The sequence below is a fragment of the Myotis brandtii genome, unplaced genomic scaffold, assembly GCF_000412655.1.
Source record: "Myotis brandtii unplaced genomic scaffold, ASM41265v1 scaffold79, whole genome shotgun sequence".
In the NCBI taxonomy this organism is placed as follows: domain Eukaryota; kingdom Metazoa; phylum Chordata; class Mammalia; order Chiroptera; family Vespertilionidae; genus Myotis; species Myotis brandtii.
In genome coordinates, this window is record NW_005371173.1 from 1,856,281 (window position 1) to 1,880,613 (window position 24,333).

Genomic DNA, 24,333 nt, shown 5'->3' on the forward strand with positions numbered 1-24,333 from the left:
AAGATAAAGATGTTCATATCACACCTCCACTTGTTATACTGGTTATGGCCAGTGTGATAACACAAGAAAATAAAAGACAAAACTACAAAGGGGAAAAAAATGCTGACAACATGATTATATACACAAATCTAAAAGAATCTACAAGCTATTAGAATTAAGTGAATTTTGCAAAGTCAATATACAAAAATATCAACTGTGTTTCTAAATACAATAGAAAATAAAGTTTCAAAATACCATTTATAATAGCATAAGAAATCAAAGAGCTAGAAATGTATCAAAAGACATGCAGAACTTTTACATTGAAAACAATGGAACTTTCTTAAATGAAACCTACATTAATAGAGAGATACATATATCTTCATGAATTGGAGAACAATAGTGTAAAAAGCCAATTTTCTCAAATTGATCTGATTAAACTCACTTCTAACTAAATTCCCAGCAGATTTATTTTTGTGAAAACTGACAAGCTGATTCTAAAATTTGTATGGAAATGCAGAGTGCCAAAACAGCCAAGCAATCTTGAGTAAGAAAATTGGAGTCCTCCCATTCCCAGATGTGGTCCTTTAAATTTCAACTTTTTAGTAATACCTTTTTGTAGATATGAGTCTGAATAGCACACACTTGTATTTTGTTATATGACCTTTTCTGAAAGGTTTCTTATGGAATATACTATTTGTATTTTTTTTTCTAGCTTCTATCATTTCAGTCTCTCATTTATTTTATGCCTCCCTGTTCCTCCTCCCCTGGGTGTTCTTGTTTGTTTTTAATTTTGTTGGAATGAAGGGATGTCTATATATTCTCTGGCCTTTTGAAGTTATATATTTTAATTCTACATGTACTCTCACTGATGATTTTTTAAGTGAAATTTAATATTTTGTGTTACTTTTTGGACCATCAAGAAGATGGGTTTTACTTCAGAAATGTGAGTAGTTTGACTGGATGAGCTGGGGAACTGGTATCTGACTCCCTAGCCTGACTGTTCCCAAAAGAAAAAATGTTTAGGGTGTCACTCCTTCGTGTCAAGAGGAGGGTCTGGGCTTGTCTGGATGGCAGTGTGAGAGTGTAGAGTTTAGGTCTTCCACTGCCAGCTGAACCTTTACTTCAATTTAGGGCTTCTGGTCCTTTCCTGGGCATGGTTCCCAGAAAGTCTCTGTGCTTCTGCTGCTGCTGTGATCAGGTTTCTGGATCTGTTAATAATAACCAACAGTGGAGGAAGGGCCAGGATCATTATGGGAATAGGAATAACCAAACCAGGTGGACAGTTCCTGTGCCTGGAGCCATCTATCTGCTCCCTAATCTAGAGCATCCTGCAATGAGCATGTTTTCTAAGCCACTCTTTGAAGCTATTCTAACCTTTGAAGGTCTCCAAGTGCCTGCCCCCAAAATCAGAACATATGATCTGGGAGCACTGTTTATGAGGACACTGAAAGAGAATATTTGAGATCTGGACTCTCCCAGAAAATCCAGATTGAATGAGAGTACTCCTCATAAAACACCCAGAAGGGAAGAAGGTTGGGCAGAAATAAGGTGAAGCCAATAATCACTTAGGAAGAGGCAAACCATATATAATCCTGGAGGAGTGGGAATGTGAAGGGGAAGCATAGAAAAATAAGGACATGATGATGTTGAGGAAGTAGAAATGGGAGAGTGCGACAAGCATGCGAGACATGGCCTCTATTAATTAAAATCTGAGATCAGCACAGTTTAAATATTGATACCCCCATAATCTTCCTGTTCCCAATAATGGCCTCATTCTGCCTCCCCTCTCTATACACTCCTCTTCCTTTATCAAAACCTGCTCTCACTAAAGGATGGTAAACATAACCTAGGTATAAATTGTGAAAAACCAGTAAGGCTTTAGAAATTATCAGGTGCAAAAATTTGAAACCCTCTTATTATAAAATATAACACAGATATAGCAAACTACATAAAGAAAACATATAGCTTAATAATCCTATCTAATAATAGACAAACTTGGTAATTGACCTTACCTTCACTATGCCTCCCATTGGCTAATCAGCACGATATGCAAATTAGCCACCAACAAACATGGCGGCTAATTTGCATACTGCAGGCAGGGCGGGACAGCACTATCCTGCCTGCCCTGCTGCCATCCGGGCCTGCTATCTGCAACCCAGGGCGGCGGGCGTCCATGTGCGACCCAACCCGGGGCGGCCAGTCAGTGCAGCAGTGATTGGCCATCCCGCATGGCCTCCATTCGGGCATCCCATGTGCGACCCTTCCCGGGGTGGCCGGGCAGGGCAGCAGCGATCGACCGGCCTGCCCAGCCTCCATCCAAGCATCCCGTGTGTGACCCTTCCCGGGGTGGCCGGGCAGGGCAGCAGCTATCTGCCGGCCCACCCAGGTGGGGCTGAGGGACACCTCCCCACCCCCCCCCTCCCCTGCCAGTGCACAAATTTTTGTGCACTGGGCCTCTAGTTTATTATAAAGTGAAGACCCTTTTTAGCACCCAGAACTGGAAATAGAACTTGGCCAGCTGTTTCAGAAGCCATATCTCTGCCTTTTCCATCACAACTCCCACCTCCTCCCAAAAGTAACCACTATCCTGACATTTATGGTAATCACTTAGAAGGATTTTATTTTAATGGGACTAAAGTTTAGCTATAAATAATCACTAATGGTAGAATATTAGGCGGTTGAGAGGTATGTGGGGGAGCCATGAGAGACAGCCAGATCTCAGCACACTTAAAATCACATCATTTTATACAGTTAGTTCACTCTGTGCCCATAATTAAGACAGACCTCACTGGAAAAGGATCCCACAGAAGTCCAAGCAAGTACAGGGCTGTGCCCTATGCCCTCAGCTATTTTACTGTCATCTACTGGTCCAGAAAGAGCCATACCCTGCAGTCTTTCCAAGGCAGAGCAAAAGTAGGTCCCAGCTCACAGTGTTTGGGAGAGTGCAAGGGACTAGTTGTCTTTGCTAATGATATGTGAGTCCAGGACATTGCCTGAACTTCCCTGGGCCTCAGTTTCTCACTGTGAAGTATGGGGCCACAATAAAGCCCTTTACAATCACCCATTCCTCTCCTACCTTAGTCCTCTTTCCTCAATCTTGGTGTCTGTTTCAGCTGCCTATTCATTCACACTTATATAAGAAGCTCATTACCTCCCTTTCCCAGCTGGGTCTTTCCAGTCTTGTGCTTCTCCTTTTGCCCTTGATTCTTACACACGGTGAATCTGCTTCACACACATCTTTATAAACATGCATGTATGTCCTTGCACATTGGAGGTGCTGAGCAAATGCTCATAGAATAAATGAATGTAAAGGAAGAACAAATGAATTCCTGTGTACATTCCTTAAGTATTTAGCGAGTGCCTATTTATACAGAGATACAAACCTGTCTCCCTACACTCTTAAGATCATTCCTCTCCTCCCTTTCTCCTCATCTTCCTTTTCCATCCTATTCCTTTTTTTTCTTTCACTGCACTGCAAAGCTAGACTGAGTGCCCTGCAAGGCAGCATGCAGACATACAGAAGCAGGCAGGCTGGTGGAAACGGACACCATGGAAAGAAGCCAGAGGAAATAAGGGCAAAGACAGCTGTATAACATGCAGAGAAACCAACCAGAATGAAAAGCCGTGATTCATGGAGCACTGCAACTCAGACACTCCTTGGATTTCACTTTGAGAGCTGAGTCTGGATTGGGGTCAGCGAGGGCTGGCACCAAGATGAAGGGCAGCCAGGCTCCTCCTCCCTGGAGATGTGGTGCTCCAATCCCTCCCCTTAATCCTTTTCTACCCACTCTATCCCCACGACTCCTTCACTGACCAGTGTCCTGGGCCTTTAAGAGTTGGGTGGGCTGGACTGAAGATAGCTCACACTTCCCCCCACCCCACTCCTTCCTTCTGGCTGTAACTCTGCCAGTCACAGCAGCAAACTGCAGTAGAGGAGGGGAGAAAGCCAGCGAGTGCAAGAGGAGCAAAGGAGAAAAGGAGAAAAGGAGCCGGCTGGGTTTCCTCATCCCACAGTGGAGAGCAAGCACTGCAGAGCTCACAGACACAGGACTGCTATCCTGCACACGGTAAGGGCCTGACCAGCCTCTCTTCCATGTTCTGTCCTGCCTGAGTCCCTAGGTCTGCCTTCAACATGCCTTGATTAAATTGCAGTCTGGCCCTGGCCGGGTGGCTCAGTTGGTTGGAGAATTATCCCGTACACAAGTACACAAAAAGTGTGGGTTCGATTCCCAGTCCAGGCACCTGCCTCGGTTGTGGGTTTGATCCCCAGTCGGGGCGCATACGGGAGGCAACTGACTGATGTTTCTCACATCGATGTTTCTCTCCCCCTTCCTCTTTCTCTAAAATCAATAAACATATCCTCAGGCGAGGATAATATATATATCACCCTGGACTCTGCCAGAACAGGTCCACAAGGCTCTGGCCTTCTGGTTCTCTCTAGCTTATCCTCTTTGACTTACAGTTTTCCTGCTGGCTCGGGTCAATCACCTCTTTATATGGGACTTCTTAGCTACCCAGGGCTGCCACTTAGAAGTAGCCCCATCATAGTAAGGAGAGAGAGAATTGGAATAACTGTGCTTTAGCATAGATTCATTAACAGATTGTTGAGGATTATCAAATGAGGGTTGGCCATGGCCCAGGTGGAGTATAGGAACCCCTGGTAATAGAGAGAGAGTTATGAGACTTCCTTTGAAAGAGCCAGGTTTTGAATTCTATACCTCGTTCTTCGCTTGCTTACTGGACCAAGACCGTTTGTTGGCATGCCCAAGTGCTGTTCTGGGAAGAGCACTTGCTTCTAGTCCTGACTTTGCCATCAATCAGGTAGGTGACTTTGGTCCCCAACTTCCTGATCTGTGATAAGAGGAAGTTTAGGGTTTCCCAGACTTGCCTGTGTGTCAGAGGTGCTTGATAAAAATAAATCTACCTAAGCCCCATTCTTGGAATTTCTGATCTGGTAGATTGTGAGCTAAGGAATCTCTGTTACAAGACCCTCTCCAGGGAATATTGATGTAGCCAAGAACCTCTGGATTATATGTGTTATAAAAAGTCTTCAAACTCTGACATTCTGAGGGCTAGGACCTATGTCTGGGGGCATTCTGTCCTCTCTACATGAACCAGGCATAATCCTGCTCAGAAGCAAAAGAGTAGACAAAATGTAACAACTTAGAAAAAAAGAGTAGACAGAATGGTTCTCTTCCTTCCTGTTCCTCAGGGAGACCGGAGACACCCTGAATCCCACTGTAATGCGTTGACAATTCTGCCATGTCTCCCATAAGTTACCTGGAAGTTGAGGACCCAATCTTGCTTGGCAGACCTGGCCACTTCCCACCTCATTTTTTTTTTACTCTGTTTTCTCATCTGTATTATAGAGGAAATTATCTGTACCCTTGAGGATCTCCACATGTGTGTCCACGAGTGAACAGTTAAGACCAGTCTCTTTTACTCACAGTCTTCATCCTCTGCTCCCTGCCTCTTGCTCCTACTCCCAAGTCTTTTGTGTCTTCTTTTCTAACCACACTTGCACCAGCTGTGAGCATCCTTCCCAATTTCCCTTCAGACACCAGAGGAAACACCGAGACCTAGAACACTTGGGTTCTAAGTTGCATTCTCTGGGCAGTTTGTTTAGTTAGTCTCCTGGGATACGGGGAAAGTGAGGTTGAGTAGAGGGATGTGCTACTGGACCACAGTTTCAAAATCCTCATGGGTTGAGAACAAGAAAAAAGAGAGGATGAAATGATGGGGAGAAGGATGACAAGAGAACAAAGAGAAGCTGACAAGTGAGCAAGTAGAGAGGCAGATAGGACAGGAGAGAAAAGAGTGAGCTGGGGGAAAAGAAAAGGTATGGGTCAGGTAGAGGATGGGGAAAAGAGAGAAAATGATAAGAAAGAAAAGCTGTTTTGTGGGATATGGAGCAAACAGAAATGATGGAAGGGAGAGACAAAACTTTGATATTCTTCATTGATTCTTAGCCCTGCTTTAACCTGCTTCCTAGTGAAAGCCCTTTCGAACGGCAGAGTCTTGGTGAGATCTCTGAGCTGGTCGTGTGGAGATCTTGGTTGTTATCCTAGTTCTGCCACTTAATTTTAGGTGACTCTGGCAGTTGAGCTAATTTTTCTAGTGCTCACTCCTTTTCTCTATAAAATGAAGTCCAGCTCTGACATTCTGTAGCTCCTTGTGTTGAAACTGGCCATCTTATGCATGGCCACATGTCACCTAGATACAGATTTGAAATAGTGATTCAGGAATGGGAGCAGGATTTGAAGAGCATGCCAAGTTCTGGGGTTGGAAGTGTTTGACAAAAGAGGATAAAAGAACTTTCTAAAGCTGGTCTGAGAAGCTCCAAAATAGGGGCATCCTGGTACTTGGGCTCTGTTTTCAGGCTTCCCATGTTTTAGGACATTATTCTGTGGCTCCTGGACCCAGGCGTAAGATCAGGTAATTCTGTCTTCTCCCAGGGCCAAGGTCCACCCTGTCCCAGAGTCCCTATGCCCCAGATGTGGGATCTGAAGTTCTGAGAGAAGATGTTATAGGATGTTGGCAAGGGGGTTTCAATTTCAGTTCCAGGCTGACCCCCCATCCCCACCCCACTCCAGAGTCTGAGGACCTGAGATACTTAAGACGGACCTGTTTGTTACTTTCTACTTCAGTCTTAATATAGCTTTTGCAAGCCTCAGGTTCCAAACTGTGTATCTCCACCCAGAAAAGTAGAGATGCGCTTCTGTCTCCCAGGAAGCACTCTGCAGCCCTTCTTCCATTCGGGGGTTTCTCACCCAGGCTCTCCTATTCAATCTCAGCCAGCAAAACCTTTTCTTTTTTTGGAACCATTGCAGGGATCTTTCTCTCTTGAGAGAAGCCTTGAGTTCTCTTTCCCACTTAGGTACAGACTGATTACCAACTTTCTCTATTCCCTCTGACACCTGCACATTGCTACTCATTTAGAAAGCCTTTTCTAGGTGCTACAGTCAGGGAAGCTGTATTTTCAGCGACCTCTACCTTCTTTCCAAAGACTTAGTTATCCCCAGGTGACTTTATAGGCTCTTCCCACTGGAGACATAGGGTACTAATATGCTTTGTGGCCTCAGACAAGTCACATCACATTTCTAGACTTCTGCTTTTTTCATTTGTAAAATATAGAGAGTTGAGCTGCATGATGTTTTTTTAAAAATATGTTTTTATTGATTTTTTTTTTAGAAAGAGAGGAAGAAAGAGGGAGAGAGAAAAACATCGATGTGAGAGAGAAACATCGATGTGAGAGAGAAACATCAGTTGCCTTCTGCACGCACCCTGACCAGAGACCAAACCCACAACCTGGGCACATGCTCAGACGTGGAATTCAATAGGCCACCCTTTGGTGCATGGAGCAATGCTCAACCAAGTGAGCCACACCGGTCAGGGCTGCATGATGTTTTCATGGAGCATTAATCAAATGATTGTTTCAGAGATTCTTTTAGTTTTTTAGACGTTCACCAATGTCAACATTTTAAATTTATTAATTAAAAAGCACAACATTTCTATTTAAGTGTAGATACTTTTCTTATACAAAAGCATAGACGTTTATGTTTCATAGGCTTTGCCAGTTTCAGAATGATTTGGTCAAGAATTGAGCATTTCTTATAGGGGCAAAGCTAGAATCAAGTGGCCATATATAAAATCTTCTAGTTCTTTTCAAGGGAAGTTTGTTGTTACTTACTAGGACAAATGAACCAGGTCCTGAATTAGCATATATCATAAAGGAGGCACTCTTTTTTTAGTAGGTAGAGAAAACTTAAAAATGCAATTCTGAGACTTTGTAATTTATATGGTCCATTAAAACTCTCAGAATAACTGTTATGAAAAGGAGTATAAAATATGCTTTACCATGTGAAGTGAAGAAGATGGCTTATTTAGCTATGTACAACATGAAGTGTTGTACACGAGACAAAGGAAACACTTCAGGAGCCCTGACCAAGTAGCCCAGTTGATTAGAGTAACGTCCCGATATGCAAAGGTTCTGGGTTCACTCTCTGGTCAGGGGACATAAAAGAATCAACCAATGCTCCCTAACCAGTTTGGCTCAGTGGATAGAGCATTGGCCTGAAGACTGAAAGGTCCCAGGTTCGTTTCCAGTCAAGAGCATGTACCTTGGTTGCAGGCACATCCCCAGTAGGAGGTGTGCGGGAGGCAGCTGATGGATGTTTCTCTCTCATCGATGTTTCTAACTCTCTATCCCTCTCCCTTCCTCTCTGTAAAAAATCAATAAAATATATTTTTAAAAAAGAGAATCAACCAATGAATGCACAAATAAGTGGAACAATAAACCTCTCTCTATCCTTTCCTCTCCCTCTCTAAAAATCAATTTTAAAAAAATAAAGAAAAGAAAAAGCCCTAGCCGGGTTGGCTTAGTGGGTAGAGTATGGGCCTGCATAACGAAGGTTCCCAGGTTCAATTCCGATCAAGGGCACATACCTCAGTTGCAGGCTCAATCCCCGGCCCCACGGCTCCGTGCAGGAGGCAACCATTGTTTCTCTCCTTCTTTCTCTCTTCCTCCCACTCTCTCTAAAAATCAATGGAAAGATATCCTCAGGGAGGATTAACAAAAAATTTTTAAAAATAAAATAAATTAAAAATAAAGAAAGACTTCCAAGCTGGATGGTCTACATGGGAGCATGGAGAGGGCTCCCAGAAAGGGAAGTTAGGATGATTAAGATGATTTTATCTGGAGAAGAGAAGACTGGGATATAGAGATTCCAGATTCTGCAAGGGCTGCCAGCAAGATAGTGGTTTTTTGTTTTAAATATATTTTGATTTTTTACAGAGAGGAAGGGAGAGGGATAGAGAGTTAGAAACATCGATGAGAGAGAAACATGGATCAGCTGCCCCCTGCATACCCCCCACTGGGGATGTGCCAGCAACCAAGGTACATGCCCTTGACCAGAATCGAACCTGGGACCCTTGAGTCTGCAGGCCGACGCTCTATCCACTGAGCCAAACCGGTCAGGGCAAGATAGTGGTTTTTAATAATGAGGAGCTGAGCAGTGTGACATGAGGTTATCTTGTAGAATATGGGGTATTGGGAAAGAGAGGAGTATTTGGCAGAAAGACCTGGTTTAGCCCTCTCTGGAGATGACTATGGGAAGCAGCAAAGGTTTTGGAATCAGACATACTTGGCTTCAAATTCTGAATCCCTATGTGATTTGAGGCAGGTTTCTTAGCCTTTCTAAGCCTTGTAGTTACCAAATTCAAATTAGAAGTAAAAAGAGCTACAGACTATATAGATGGAATGCCTGACACATAGTGGGCAGTCAGGAAACATTGGTTTCCTTCTCTTCCTCCCTTGTTCTGTTATTCTAAAATCACCAAGATTAACCCAGACTTTTGCTCCTCCTTACTCCTTTAGGTAACTCTGGCGCCAGCTGGTGGAGCAGTGAGTGATGGCATCCCTGCTGCAAGGCCGTGAGTACCCCTGCAGAAGAGGGCTTGGGGAGACAGCCCAGGGACGGGGAGGATACTGAACCCCTATTCAAGAGCTCCTCCTGGGCCCTCCACATCCCTGGTTGGCTATCCAGCCCCTGCTTCTTCTGGCCCAGGGCTGCCCATCAGTCAAGATGTGCTGCTGATGCAGAAAGGTACGATGATGCGCAAGGTGAGATCCAAAAACTGGAAGAAGCTAAGATACTTCAGACTTAAGGAAGATGGCATGACCGTCTGGCATGCCCGGCAGGTCGGAGGCAGAGCCAAGGCCAGCTGTAAGTGACATGGATAGCCAGGGGTGGGCATATGGGTGGATAGAATCCTGAGGAGCCCAGCATCTGATAGCAGGAGAGGGACCAGGGTCCTATGATGTTGCCTTGTGCTGTCCCACTTGTATCTATGCCTGAGCCTATAAAATGAAAATTATAACAGTATTTGCCTCTTAAAGCTGTTATTAGGATAAAATCAATTATTGCATGTAAAGGGCTTAGAAGAGTCCTGGAACATAAAAAGGCTCAATAAATCATACATTATATATCTTGTTATTTTTATTATAATAAGAGCATGATCTCAGGCATCTGACTGGCTGGATTAAAGCCCTGACACTTTCTAGCTGAGTGGCTTTGGACAAGTTACTTAAACTAAGCTTCAGTTTCCTCATCTGTAAAATGGATGTTAAACAGTACCTGCCTAGTAGGTTATAGGGACCCAACAAATTAATATCTAAAGCATGGGACCTGAAACCAGATGCATTTAATAAATATGAGCCATTATGGTGAATATTTTAAAATGTCATAAATGCATCATAAGTATACATTCTATTGGCTGAACACTTTATGATCCCTCTAAAAATTTGATCACAGGACGCATCTAAGGGAGTCTGCTTTAGAGACATATCAAAGCTCACATTCCACACCACTCCCAGCTGAGGAAAGAGGGTGGGAGCATTTCTCTGGTTCCCTCCTATCTGGAAAGAGGAAGCTCTCAAACCTGGAATGGAAGAACTGAAATTGGGCCTATTATGCTTTGGTGTAACTGCTTCTACCCTGTAACTGTGCTTCCATTTGTCAGTCCCACCAGTCCTTTTGTGGTCACCATGTACACTGGCCATGTAAGGGACCATCCCTTATTGAAGATGAGGACACTAAGGATTAAGGTCTTTTGTCTGTGTCATACTGCCAGCTGAAAGCTGGGAGCCAGTCTTGCCATTCCCAGCACAGGCCCCTTGCCATGCTGCCTATGAACACAGCAGTGATTCATGTGGAATCCTGAATCCCAGGGGTCTGCATCTCCCTATACTAAAGCTTTTGGGGTTTTAGCCTGTGGAGGCTGGGGTTCCTCCTCGCTATGGCTTCACAGAGAAGAAGGGAGTAATTAATGGTCCTTGATCATTAGCTCCTGCAATTTGGTGAACTCTCTTCCTCAGTCTCCCCACTTGCTTCTTCTCTGGCAGTCTCGATCTCTGACGTGGAGACAGTGCGTAATGGCCATGAATCTGAGGTGTTGCGCAGCCTGGCAGAGGAGTTCCCCCTGGAGCAGGGCTTTACCATCGTCTTCCATGGCCGCCGCTCCAACTTGGACCTGGTGGCCAACAGTGTGGAAGAGGCCCAGATCTGGATGAAGGGGCTCCAGCTATTGGTGGACTTTGTCACCAACATGGATCAACAGGAGAGGCTGGACCAGTATCGGGCAGGATGGAGTCAGAATGGGGGCCAGAATCACTGAAGGGGCAGATGCTGCAGGGCTAGAGACAGGTGAGGGGGGCGGTATAGGGCTAGGGAATCCCAAGAGTCCAGTTGGGGTGGGTAGGGGCAGTTCAGACCGATGTGAGGCTGAGAATGCTGAAGGAGGAATTGAGGTTTGAGATGGCAAAAGCATAGCCAGGCAGAGTTTGGGCATGCATCAGGCCTCCTAGTTTTGGGGGAAGGGACAGCAAGAGGTCAGGGGCCCAACAAGATGCTGATCCTGAGAGCTGAACAGAAGATCCTAGTGGCATGAGCTACCACAGGGGTGGGAAGCAATCCCTTCAAAGACTTACTGGTGTCAACTCACTTCAAGTTTCCTAGATTGTATTCACCTTCTGTGCTAGTTCTTTCATTCATTCATCCATTCGTTCACCAGCTATTAAGCAGAATATACCAGGCACTATATGCCAGGCTTTAAGAGTACAAAGATATTGTTTTCCTCAGTGGAGAGGATGGGATTATGTAAATAATCTAAGTACAATGGAACTGTATGGTACTTAGATTATTTGAGGCTGTTCAAAGAAAGGATAAATATTTAATTCTAGCTGAGAGGGTTCTGAGAAAGCTTTAGGGAGGAAGTAGTATTTTAGCGAAGCCTTGGAAATTAGTATAATTTGAACATTAAGAGAGGAGGTAAAAACACCCCTGCCTGAAGGAACAGCATGAGTAAAGGCCCAGAGATAGGAAATTGAAGCGCTGGAGAACTGGGACATCACAGAGTGGGAAGTTGGGGTTCTGGCTAAAGTGCAGAAAGGGCAGAGATGTGTTGAGAAGACTGGGTTGGAGCCAGATTATGGGGGCACAGGAGATCTTAACTTCTATATTAAGGAATCTGTACTTTCTTCAAAAAAGAGGTACCTGCTGGCATCTGAGCCATGCAGGGATAAGATAGATAGGTACTCGGGGGGGAGGGGGGCGGGGGGTATTCTAGAAGCTAATGTGGAAAATTAATTGGTGTGGGAGATAGACAGGCAGAAAAGATAGGGAGAGATGTCAGTGGATCAACATGCACACACATCTGCACATACAAACACACACAGTGCTTTTGCCTTGACTCAGACCTGGATGGCTGAGTGACTGGTTCCAGCGTGGAGACAAAAACCAGGATGGTCGGATGAGTTTCCACGAAGTCCAGCGGTTACTACGCCTGATGAATGTGGAAATGGAACAAGAGCATGCCTTTCAGCTTTTCCAGGTGAGTCTTTCAGGAAAGTATTTGCAGAAGCCAAACAAGGCCACATTCTCACTTGACCGTAAGTACTCTGATCCTTTCCAACAACATTCATTTATTGAATCTCTATTATGTGCCCTTAGCACTATGCCAGGCTCAATGGGAAGTGTAGGCCATGCTTCTTACTCTTCAGTCTTGTTGGAAAGATGATTTATAATCTTATAAAAGGTAACTAATAATATGTTATTACATCAGACCCCAAGAACCTCTCTGTCCATGGCCAGACTTTCACAGGTGCTTAGAACAATAGAAAACTCCAACTGGAATGTGAATAAATAGAAGAAGGGATATTTTGACCTTTAGGGATTTCAATTCTTTCTAGTTGAAAAAAATTTTTAATAGCAAATGGTATGGCTGAAATTTTGCTTCTTACTTACTGAAGTGACTTCTTCTATGAACACCAAGTATCATGTATTCTGTGGAAGCATACTTGGATCCATCTGTCAGTAAGACTGTCCTTATAAGACAAGCCAAGGCCATAAAAGTTGCTGTTAAAGGGTTTGTCCAATCTCCTCTAAACCCTCTTGCAGGCAGCAGACACATCCCAATCTGACACTCTGGAGGGACAAGAATTTATAGAGTTCTATAAGGCATTGACTAAGCGTGTTGAGGTACTGGAACTGTTTGGAAACTTTTCGGCTGATGGGCAGAAGCTGACCCTGTTAGAATTTGTGGATTTCCTCCAAGAGGAGCAGAAAGAAGGAGACCATGCTTCTGACCTTGCTCTGGAACTCATTGACCGTCATGAGCCTTCAGAAAGTGGTAAGAGGACCAGAGCAGAGAGGCACCAGACAGGGGTCAGGGAGGGGGACCATGACCAGAAAGGTCCAGAGATCAGCAGCTTTCTGTCTAACTCAAGGAAGGCTGAGTCCACCCCTACCTCAGTCCCCTACCCAATCATCTTTATCTCATTCAGCCACTTCTCGAAGGAGTGCAGCCATTTCCATTTCTTGCCCAGATAAGAGAGAAGTCTCCTCTGCAATGCTAGATCTCTCAGAGGAAGAACATTCCACAAGACCCCTTTCCTCCACCATGCTCAAGTTGCACATCCTTCACTTGCTGAAAGTTCTTCTTTATATCAGCTTTTGGCCTCAGTGGAGATATAGTATAAAATACTTGATCCTCTTGCTTTGGTCTCTTCTCCTCTAGTGCATATGATTGATTTTCCTCTAGTTCCCTTCATGGTTCCTGTTTGCTATCACTTTAAGTGCTGGCTCTCTGCCCTTTCCTGGGCTTTCTCCAAGTTTACCAGATGGTTCTTGAAGTCTCTGAGTCCCTTAAAGTCCTAGGAAGCTAGTCAGCCCCTGGCTGAGGGGGATGATGATGAGGTCAATCATTCAGCATTATCAAACACAACGAAAATATGCCCTCTCTGCCCTCAAATTTTCCTCCTTGCCCTTTTAGTAGATATCTTCCTGCTCTCCATTCCCTTCAGAATGTGAGGAATTTACTAGTACATCCTATATAATAAAAGCCTAGGTGGCGTCGTGCGACGCCCTCACACAATGTTGTCACAAGATGGCTGCCACAAGATGGCCACACGCACAGGGGAGGCGGGGTCTGGTGGCCGCTCCATGTGGTGAGGCCTGGGGGTCCCGTGGCTCTGCATGGCACGGAGGAGGCCGGTCCAGGCGTCTCTGCCACCTTGTGTGGAGGAGGCAGGTCCTGGCAGAGGAGGCAGGTCGTGGCAGGGGAGGACAGTTGTGGGTGATCAGGCTGGCAGGGGAGGGCAGTTGTGGGTGATCGGGTTGGCAGGGGAGGGCAGTTGGGGACAATTGGGCTGGCAAGGGAGCAGTTAGGTGTCAATCAGGCTGGCAGGGGAGCGGTTAGGGGGTGATCAGGCCAGCAGGCAGAAGCGGTTAGGGGTAATCGGGCAGGCAGGCAGGCGAGCAGTTAAGAGCCAGCAGTCCCGGATTGTGAGAGGGATGTCCGACTGCCGGTTTAGGGCTGATCCCTGCAGGCCTGAACCGGCAGTCGGACATCCCCTGAGGGGTCCCAGATTGGAGAGGGTGCAGGCCGGGTTGAGGGACACCCCCCCCCCTGCACGAATTTCATGCACTGGGCCTCTAGTTATTAATAATACTAGAGGTCTGGTGAAAAAAAATTTGTGCACTCAGGGGGGTCCCTCAGCCCGGCCTATGCCCTCTCGCAGTCTGGGGGCACAGACTGTGCCCTCTCCCAGTCTGACATCCCTCTGGGGATGTCCATCTGCTGGCTTAGGCCTGTTCCCCGGGGGATCGGGCCTATGCTGGCAGTCAGACATCCCTCTGGCAGCCCGGGAGCCCTCGGAGGATGTTCACTTGCCAGTGGGGACCAGGCCTAAGCTGCAGTCAGAAATCCTTAGCACTGCTGAGGAGGCAGGAGAGGCTCCTGCCATCACCGCTGTGCTGGCAGCCATCAGCCTGGCTTGTGGCTTCGCAGAGCCCCCCCTGTGGGAGCGCACTGACCACCAGGGGGCAGCTCCTGCATTGAGCATCTGCCCCCTGGTGGTCAGTATGTGTCATAGTGACCAGTCATTCTGCTGTTAGGGTCAATTTGCATATTACCTTTTTATTATATAGGATAGAGGCCTGGTGCATGGGTGGCGGCTAGCTGGTTTGCCCTGAAGGGTGTCCCAGATCAGGATAGGGGTCCCACTGGGGTGCCTGGCCAGCTGGGTGAGGGGCTGATGGCTGTTTGCAGGCTGGCCAAGGCCCCCAGTGGGGACCCTCACCCCATGGGGGTGTGGCCAGCCTGGGTGAGGGGCTGAGGGCCGTTTTCAGGCTGGCCATGGGCACGGGCTGAAAGCAAGTATCTGGGATTTATTTATCTTCTATAATTGAAACTTTATAGCCTTGAGCAGAGCTCAGGGCTGGCAGGGCAGGCGGAAAGCTTGGCTTCCTCCATTGCTGGGGGCAACCCAAGCCTCCTGCTCACTCCAGCTCTGTGGCCGCCGCCATCTTAGTTTAGTTAATTTGCATATTTCCTCCTGATTGGCTGGTGGGCATGGCTGGTGGGCATGGTGGAGGTGCATTCAATTTGCATGTTTCTCTTTTATTAGATTAGACTAGAGGCCTGGTGCACGAAATTTGTGGATGGGTAGGGTCCCTAGTCCTGGCCAGCAATCAGGGCTGATCAGGTTCCCCACTTCCTCACCTCCTCCTTCCCTTGCTCCCTCAACGCCCCAGCTGCTGCTGGTCGCCCGCCATGTTCCACACCACCCCCTGGTGGTCAGCGCACGTCATAGTGCGCGATCGAACTCCTGGTCTCCTGGGTGAACTCCCGAGGGGACACTGCATATTAGCCTTTTATATATGTAGAAATTATTTACAAGGCACTTTCACATGCCTTATTTCATTTAGTTCTTACTACAATCTTGTAAATCAAGATTGGGCTTTTGCCAAGTATTCCATAATGTGCCAATATCTCTACATGCCTTTTCTCTTCTAATCCTTACAATGACCTGTTGAAATAGTTTTTATTATTGAGTCAGTTGTGCAAGAGAGAAAAACTGAGGTATAGAACAATTAAATTACTTGCTCAAAGCCAACAGCTAATGAGAGGAGAAATTGGGATTCAAATCCAGGTCATCTGATTCTTACTTGGTGCCTTTCTTGAGAATAAGGATTAGAGATGCGATGAATGAGAGCTGGACAAGTGACCCAGGTTTCCTAAGTCTTAATTCCCACTTCCTTCCTTCCATTCATTCATTCATTCATTCACTCACACTATACTTCTGCTAGTGCTTATTGAATACCTAAATGTGGCAGGACTTATGTGCTAGGCACCAGAGATATAGCAGTAGGTTAAGACAAGGACAGTGTATTCATGGAACTTAGAGTCAAATAGAAAGTGTTGATTCATGTGGGTACTCAGAGAAGAAAGGGGACTGAAAGCAATCATTTCAGAAAACCACATAGAAGAGGAATGTCACAAGGTTAAGAAATAGGATCTTCTATTACATTTATTACATCCATTACATTTATTACATCCATTACATTTATTCTACCCTCCCCTTGCACTCAACTATCAGATGCTATACTCTGCCTGCCGGGTAGTATAAGTCAAGAGACCTGGGCTCAAGTTTCCACTCTGCTTCTTACTGAGTAACCTTGGTCAAGTTGCTTAATCTGAGACTCGATTTTCTCATTTTTAAAATAATTGGTGATCAAATGTAATAATGCATATGAAAGTACCTGGCAGCTGTGGACTTAACCTATTGATCTGATGTATTACTATAAAGAATGAAAGTTGCTGCCATTCTCCAGCATCTTCAGGCCTTATCAAATCTGGAACAAGAAGCTGGGCATGAGAATCTAATTATTCTGCCTTCCAAGGGAGCCCCCCTGCAGCAATGTTTCCCTCAGTGAAACTGCACAGCCCAGTGGTGTAGGGTGTGGCTCTGACACCTGGCTGCCTGGGTTCAAGTCCCTACACTTACTGGTTATGTACATGAGATGAGTTACCCAACCTCTCAAGACAGATTACATTACATCTACCTCATCATGTTGGTGAGAGCGTTAGGAGAGATGTTGAATGTAACATCCTTTGTATAGAGCAAGTGCTCAATAACTGTTAGTCATTGTTGTTGTAAATATAGAAGCCCATGCTGAAATGGGTGAGGGTTATGGAAGGGTGACAGGACCTGGCCCTTGAAGAAAGTGTGGTCCAAGGCAAAACACCATGTGGGAATTGACAATAGGAAAAAAAACCCTTAGATCATAGTTGGCAGCAGCTACACAGCCCAGGGAATAAAACAAAGATACCTTGGTTGTGTTGCTAACAAGCCTTTGACTTTGATTCTCTCTGGGCATCAGTTTCCCTATCTATAAAATTACCCCTTTAAAATGAATATTGTGCTGCCCATTATGGTAGCCATGAGCACCATATGACTGTTTAAATTTAAATGAACTAAAATCAAAATTTTAAATTCAGTTCCTGTCCTGGCAGGTATGGCTCAGTTGGTTGAGTGTCCTCCCTTGCACCAAAAGGTTGCTGGTTCTTTCCTGGTCAGATTGCTCACTGGTTAGAGCATCGGCTGAGGACTGAAGGGTCTTGGGTTCGATTCCCAGTCAAGGGCATGTACCTCCGTTGGGGGTTTGCACCCTATTCCTAGTTGGGATGCATGCAGAAGACATCCAGTCTATGTGTCTCTCTCACATTGATGTTTCTCCCTCTCTTTCGCTCTCTCTCTCTCTCTCTCTCTCTCTTCTCTTACTCCTCCCTCCCTTTCACTCTCTCTAAAATTCAATGGAAAAAATATCCTTGGGTGTGGATAAATTTTAAAAAGTTTGCTGGTTCGATTCCTGGTCAGGCAGGGCACATGCCCAGGTTGAGGGCTTGATCCTCAGCAAGGGTGTGCAGGAGGCAAATGAACGATGTTTCTCTCTCTCTTTTTTTTTTCTCTCTCTCCCCCCTTCCTCTCCCTTCCCTTCTCTCTCTCAAATCAATAAAAACATATATTTAAAAATTCAGTTCCTCAGTTACACAGCTACATTTTAAGTGCTCAGTAGCCTTATGTATCTAGAGGCTATCATATTGAACAGTGCAGTTTCCATCATTGTAAAAAGTTCTATTGGACAGCATTGAACTAGAATGTTTGTAATGATTCCCCTTGTAGCTTTAACATTCTCTGAGGGTGGGGATGATTGAAATGACAGAAACTGGACGGGGTCAAGTTTGGGTTCTGGAGGCTGGGAGTGGATACCATCTGACAGGCAGGACCCTGGAGAGGTGTAGGGTGGACTGGCTGTGGGTGTGCTGGGGTGCTCCCATTCAGAGTTCTCTCATTCTAGTGTCCCCCTACTCCACATCTCAGGCAAGCTACGACATGTGCTGAGCATGGATGGCTTCCTCAGTTACCTCTACTCGAAGGACGGAGACATCTTCAATCCTTCCTGCCTCCCCATCTACCAGGATATGACTCAACCCCTGAACCACTACTACATCAATTCCTCTCACAACACCTACCTGGTGGGGGACCAGCTTTGTGGCCAGAGCAGCGTCGAGGGATATATACGGTGCAGTGGGGAGGAAGGGGGGAGGAATCAAGCTCATGAGAAGGGAACACCTGTGGGAAATTTAGGACAGTTAGTGGTAACAGGAATCGAAAATATGTTGTTGCAGGGGACCATCCAGGCTGCTGTGGAGTGGGGTGGGGGGGGGGGGGGGGGGGGGGGTGAGTTTGGGGGCTGAGTATCCTTGAATACCTGAGAGACTTGGAGGAGATACTGAAGACTGGTGGGAGAGTGGTATTAAAACCTATGGGTTTTAATGGAGCTTCTCTCTTTCATAAGCTATGAAACTCTTTTTGAACTCAGGCCCTGACAGATTTATTTTAAATAAATAAATAAACTAAATGTTAAATGGAAGGCAGTACAAGCATGTCACACTCACAGCTGGTGGGCCGCATACCTCGTTTATTGAGCATGCGGCCCTCTGGCCGTGAGTTTGACATGCTTGCAGTAGAGCATAGGAGTTAAAAACATAGGTTCTGGAGTCAGACCATTTGAGGTCAAATCCTAACTATCTCACTGTTACTCTGGAGCTAAATATTTCATCTCCCTATGCCTCACTTTCCCCATTTGTGAAACAGAAATGATAACAGTGTCTATTCTGTCTAGGTTGTTGTGAGGATTCAATGATATAATCTGTGTCAATACCTAATAAATGGTAACTACTTTTATTGTGACCAATCATGCATTAGATAGAAAGTCAATATATTTTTGCACTTACTACTGATCTAGTAGCTTCAGGGGATCCAAAGATGAACGGAACATATAGTTTCTGCCCTAGGAAGTCTAATAGAGAAAATAAATAACTCAGGTGTTGTATAATGAAATACAACCAGAACATCAGAGCATCATGAGGCAGTATATGATGACTTGCTAAGGAAAGATTGAGAGTTGGTTGGGAGTGAGGGGAGGTGTTGGAGATCAGTGTGAGCTACAGCAGTGTTCCAGTGGGCAGAGAATGGTCTGTGGAGATGTAACTTGAACAGGGATCTTAAGAGGTAAGTGCACTGTTCTCTCCATATTGGGAAGAGGGTCCCTAGGTGGAAGACCAAACCTTGACCTCTCCTATCCCTGGGGGCTTGGGGTTCTTGCAGGGCCCTGAAGCGGGGGTGCCGCTGTGTGGAGGTGGATGTATGGGATGGACCCAGTGGGGAGCCTGTTGTTTACCATGGACATACCCTGACCTCCCGTATCCTGTTCAAAGAAGTCGTGGCCACTCTAGCACAGTATGCCTTCCAGGTAGGAGCCCCAGGATGGGAATACTGTGAGGCCAGAGGATCTCAGGAAAAAGTGGCTGGGTCTGGGTCTGGGTCTGGGTCTGGGTCTGGAGAGGGTAAAGGGACAAGGGGAGGTTAGATCAAATGGCATTTGGTAAAAGAGATTTTAACCGTGAAGGATCAGGCAAATATTAAAAATTTATTGATTTTAGAGAGTGGGTGCTCAGAGAAGAAAGGGGGCTGAAACAATCTATAAAAATAAAAGTGTTGCCGAAACCAGTTTGGCTCAGTGGATAGAGTGTCAGCCTGCGGACTGAAAGGCCCCGGGTTCGATTCTGGTCAAGGGCATGTACCTGGGTTGCAGGCACATCCCCAGTGGGAGATGTGCAGGAGGCAGCTGATCGATGTTTCTCTCTCATCAATGTTTCTAACTCTCTATCTCTCTCCCTTTCTCTCTGTAAAAAATCAATAAAATATATTAAAAAAAATAAAAAAAAATAAAAGTGTAATATGCTAATTAGACTAGATGTCCTTCCGGATGAAACTGAGGCTGCAAGGAAAGCCCGGGTCCCGGGTGCCGGCAGCTGGGGAAAGGAAGGCCTACTTTTGCACGAATTTCGTGCATCGGGCCTCTAGTCATTTCAGAAAACCACATAGAAGAGGAATGTCACAGGGTTAAGAAATAGAACCTTCTATTCCCAGTGCAGGACCCAGTATACATCCATTACATTTATTCTACCCTCCCCTTGCATTCGACTATCAGAGAAGAGAGACATCCATTTTTTGTTTCACTTATTTATCCATTCATTCATTGGTTGATTTTTTTTTTTAATTTTTTATTTATTTTTTACAGAGGAAGGGAGAGGGATAGAGAGTTAGAAACATTGACCAGCTGCCTCCTGCACACTCCCTACTGGGGATGTGCCCGCAACCAAGGTACATGCCCTTGACCGAAATCGAACCTGGGACCCTTGAGTCCGCAGGCCAACGCTCTATCCATTGAGCCAAACCGGTTAGGGCCATTGGTTGATTCTTGTATGTGCCCTGACCTGGGATCAGACCCACAACTTTGGTATATTGGGACGACACTCTAACCAACTGAGCTACCCATCAGGCAAATATTAAGGAATTATTATGAGTAAGTGTTAGCTGTGTTACTATTAATTAGTTGTCATAGAGGTAATTACTAGAGATTAATCATTTCTAACAACTTCGTTACCTATCTGAGTGAGGCTGTGGATAAGGAAATAGACAAAGTGGTGGGTAGGAGTCAGGGATGATAGGAACCTGGAGATTAAAGCCTGAGAGTGTAACATGAGCATGTAACGAGGGGAGTGGCCTGGCCTACCCACCCTGAGCCTGAAAACCCTAACATCCCAAAAGAACATGGGTTGGATCTGGCACTTGTCTGAGATTTGGGGTCTCAAGAATGACTTGTGTGTTTTTTTAAATTGATTTTTCCATCTTTTAAAAAAAAGGGGGGGGGAATTTGCCGGAAGCCGGCCCATCCTTGCTGCTTGACACAGTCGCTGCAGGGAAGAAACATCTGCACAGCATATGTTTCAAGGGACCTGGCATATATGGCATACTGTTCTTAATATGTTTGCTCACCTTCTTGGCGCTATGTGTTTTAACCAAGGTCACCTCTCCAAGACCCTGACTGGGAATTGAACCATGACCTCCTGGTTCATAAGTCAATGCTCAACCACTGAGCCATGCAGGCCTGGCCCAAAAGTGACTTTTATTTATTTACTAGAGGCCCAGCGCACAAAATTCGTGTGCAGGTATGGTCCCTAGGCCTGGCCTGCGATCAGGGCCACCTTCCCTGGCTGCCTGCAGCTGGCCCTGCCCCCCACTGCCACCCACCCCCATTTCCCTGTTCGCCATCGGATGATCAGAGCCTGACGGCTGGGGGAAGGGACCGAGAGGTTGGCTGTTTCCGCCTGCTTTCCGGCCCCACCCTACCGTGGGTCGCCCTCTGTGTGTGGGATGATTGGTGGGAACAGGGCCTTGGCCTGGCGCCCCCTGCGTCCCCTGCCACCCACCCCTGGTTCCCTGTTCACCATTGTGTGATCGAAGCCTGCCGGTCAGGGAAAGGGACTGAGAGGTGGTCAGTGTGCCTCATAGTGACTGGTCGAGTGGTTGTCCTGGTTGTTCTGCCATTAGGGTCAATTTGCATATTATCCTTTTATTATATAGGATTATTTTTTACACTTAAAATTTTTATTATGTTCATCATTTAATTGTCCCTTAATTTTTTTCTTTTTAATTGAATTTATTGGGGAGACATTGGTTAATAAAATTATATAGGTTTCAGGTGTACAGTTCTACAGTACATTGTGTTGTGCACTCACCACCCTAAGTCAAGTCTCCTTCCATCACCATTTATCCCCCTATACCCTCCTCTACCTCCCCCAACTCCCCTTTCTCTCTGGTAATCATCATACTGTTGTCTGTGTCTATGAGGTGTTTTTTTCTTTTTTGCTTAATGCCTTCACCTTTTTCACCCAGTTTCCCAACCCCCATCCCCTCTGACAGTTGTCAGTCTGTTCTCTATCTATGAACCTGTTTCTATTTTGTTAGTTTTATTTTGTTCATTAGCTTCCATATGTGAGTGAAATAATATGGTATTGTCTTTCTCTTACTGGCTTATTTCATTTAGCATAATGCTCTTCAAGCCTATCCATGCTGTTGCAAAGGATAAGATTTTCTTCTTTTATACAACCAAGTAGTATTCCATTGTGTAAATGTACCACAGCTTTTTTATGCTCTCATCTACTGATGTATACTTGAGCTGCTTCCAAATCTTGGCTATTGTAAATAATGCTGCAATGAACAAAGGGGTGCATATATTCTTTTGATCAGTGTTTCGGGTTTCTTTGGTTATAGTCCCATAAATGGAATTGCTGAGTCGTAAGGCAGTTCCACTTCTAATTTTTTGAGATAACTCCATACTGCTTTGCATAGTGGCTGCACCAAGAGTGACTTTTAGATGTGAGGTGGGCTTCAGACCCAGCAAGACCTCCTTGAGGCCTGGAATGGGGTTGGAGGAGTTTAGCAATCAGGGTACTCAGTTGAGTGAGCAACTAGGTGAGTCTGGAGAAGCAAGGAGGTTATAAGTGTTAGAACTTTGGCTTCAGAGTCCTCTTCCCTCCCTTCAGACATCAGACTATCCAGTCATCTTGTCTCTGGAGAACCACTGCAGCTGGGAACAGCAGGAGATCATAGCACACCATCTGACCGAGATCCTGGGGGATCAGCTGCTGAGCACCACCTTGGATGGGCAGTTGCCCACTCAGCTGCCCTCACCTGAGGTAGGGGCCCTGCTCCCCCAGCCCAAACTCTTCTGTGGCTTCCGTATCCCCCCTGCTTTGGCTCCTTCCCCGCTTTGGTGCCTTCTCACCCTCAGATGGACCATTTTGCTCTTCATATCCTTGGAGACAACTTTAATTTTTTAAAAATCTAATTGAACACAGAATTCTCTAAATTTTAAATCAGTTTTACTTTATATTTAGTTTTTCATTGAGAGTATCTTAATTTTTCCTGAAAGTTCATAATTGTTGTAGACTATGCCAACAATAAAGAGAAAGGGAAATCCCCCCCACCATAATGACTTTCCTAATAACTGCTATTAATAGATTTTAAATACTTCTATAAACATATATGTGTGTGTATATATATGTGTGTGTGTATTCATATTTTTAAAAAGTGAATAATAATATAATATTGTATTTCACCTGTAAAATAGTGAATGGGAATTATCCTCTATATTCCTTTATAGCACATATACTAGGTGTACCGATTAATAATGTGGATTTTGTAATCAAAGAAAACATGATAATTTCAGGAGAAACATCAAAAGTGCTTTATTCAGCCCTAACTGGTTTGGCTCAATGGATAGAGTGTTGGCCTGCAGACTGAAGGGTCCCAGGTTTGATTCTGGTCAAGGGCATGTACCTTGGTTGTGGGCATATCCCCAGTTGGGGATGTGTGGGAGGCAGCTGATTGATGTTTCTCTCTCATTGATGTTCCTAACTCTCTATCCCTCTCCCTCTCTGTAAAAAAAAATCAATAAAATATATATATTTTTAAAAAGTGCTTTATTCAAAGTAATGTCCATTGCTAGCTACACATTTCCCCCATCTTTCAGGTAATTTGTGGATACTGTCCCAATAGAACTTTTCTTGTTTTGAGGCAAACCATTCAGAGACCCAATTTTCCACTTGAAGTGCTACTCAGAAAGTGCATGTGCCATCGATCAGAACAAGTGGTAATCTGAAGGAGCGAGGTCTGGTGAATACGGCGGGTGGGTTAATACTTCCCACGCAAGATCTTTTAACGTGTTTTTAACTGGTTTTGAAGTGTGCGATGGTGCGTTATCATGAAGCAAAATTACTTTGCCGTGTTTTCTGGCATATTCTGGTCGTTTCACAATCAAAGCGTGGTTCAAATTGATTATTTGTTGTCTGTAGTGATCAGTATTAACGGTTTCCCCCGGTTTTAGAAGCTCATAATACACCACACCTTCCTGATCCCACCAAACGAGAGCATTGTCTTCTTTCCGAAGCAATTTGGCCTTGCAGTTGATGTTGATGGTTGACCTGGATCAACCCATGATTTTGTGCGTTTGGGATTCTCAAAATAAATCCACTTTTCATTGCCAGTCACAATTCGATGCAAAAAAGACTTTCTTTCATGCCGTTGAAGCAACATTTTAC

At 45.2% G+C, this 24,333-nt stretch overlaps 1 protein-coding gene across 7 annotated transcripts in view; it reads left to right on the forward strand.

Annotated features, from left to right (window-relative positions):
* Positions 1–2,386: 2,386 nt before the first annotated feature.
* The window catches only part of PLCD4 (phospholipase C, delta 4), a 29,337-nt gene continuing 7,390 nt past the window's right edge, over positions 2,387–24,333 (forward strand). For 6 of the 7 annotated variants that reach the window (XM_014531139.1, XM_014531141.1, XM_014531142.1 and 3 more), the window contains exons 1-9: positions 2,387–4,046; positions 9,356–9,411; positions 9,546–9,704; positions 10,883–11,111; positions 12,240–12,369; positions 12,936–13,167; positions 18,203–18,404; positions 19,493–19,637; positions 22,777–22,929. In XM_014531139.1, coding sequence (XP_014386625.1) covers positions 9,390–9,411; positions 9,546–9,704; positions 10,883–11,111; positions 12,240–12,369; positions 12,936–13,167; positions 18,203–18,404; positions 19,493–19,637; positions 22,777–22,929 — 1,272 coding nt within the window. In that variant the 5' untranslated portion in view covers positions 2,387–4,046; positions 9,356–9,389. Of the gene's footprint in view, positions 4,047–4,726; positions 4,801–9,355; positions 9,412–9,545; positions 9,705–10,882; positions 11,112–12,239; positions 12,370–12,935; positions 13,168–18,202; positions 18,405–19,492; positions 19,638–22,776; positions 22,930–24,333 lie in introns of all 7 variants that reach the window. The other variant, XM_014531140.1, reaches the window with a different exon arrangement.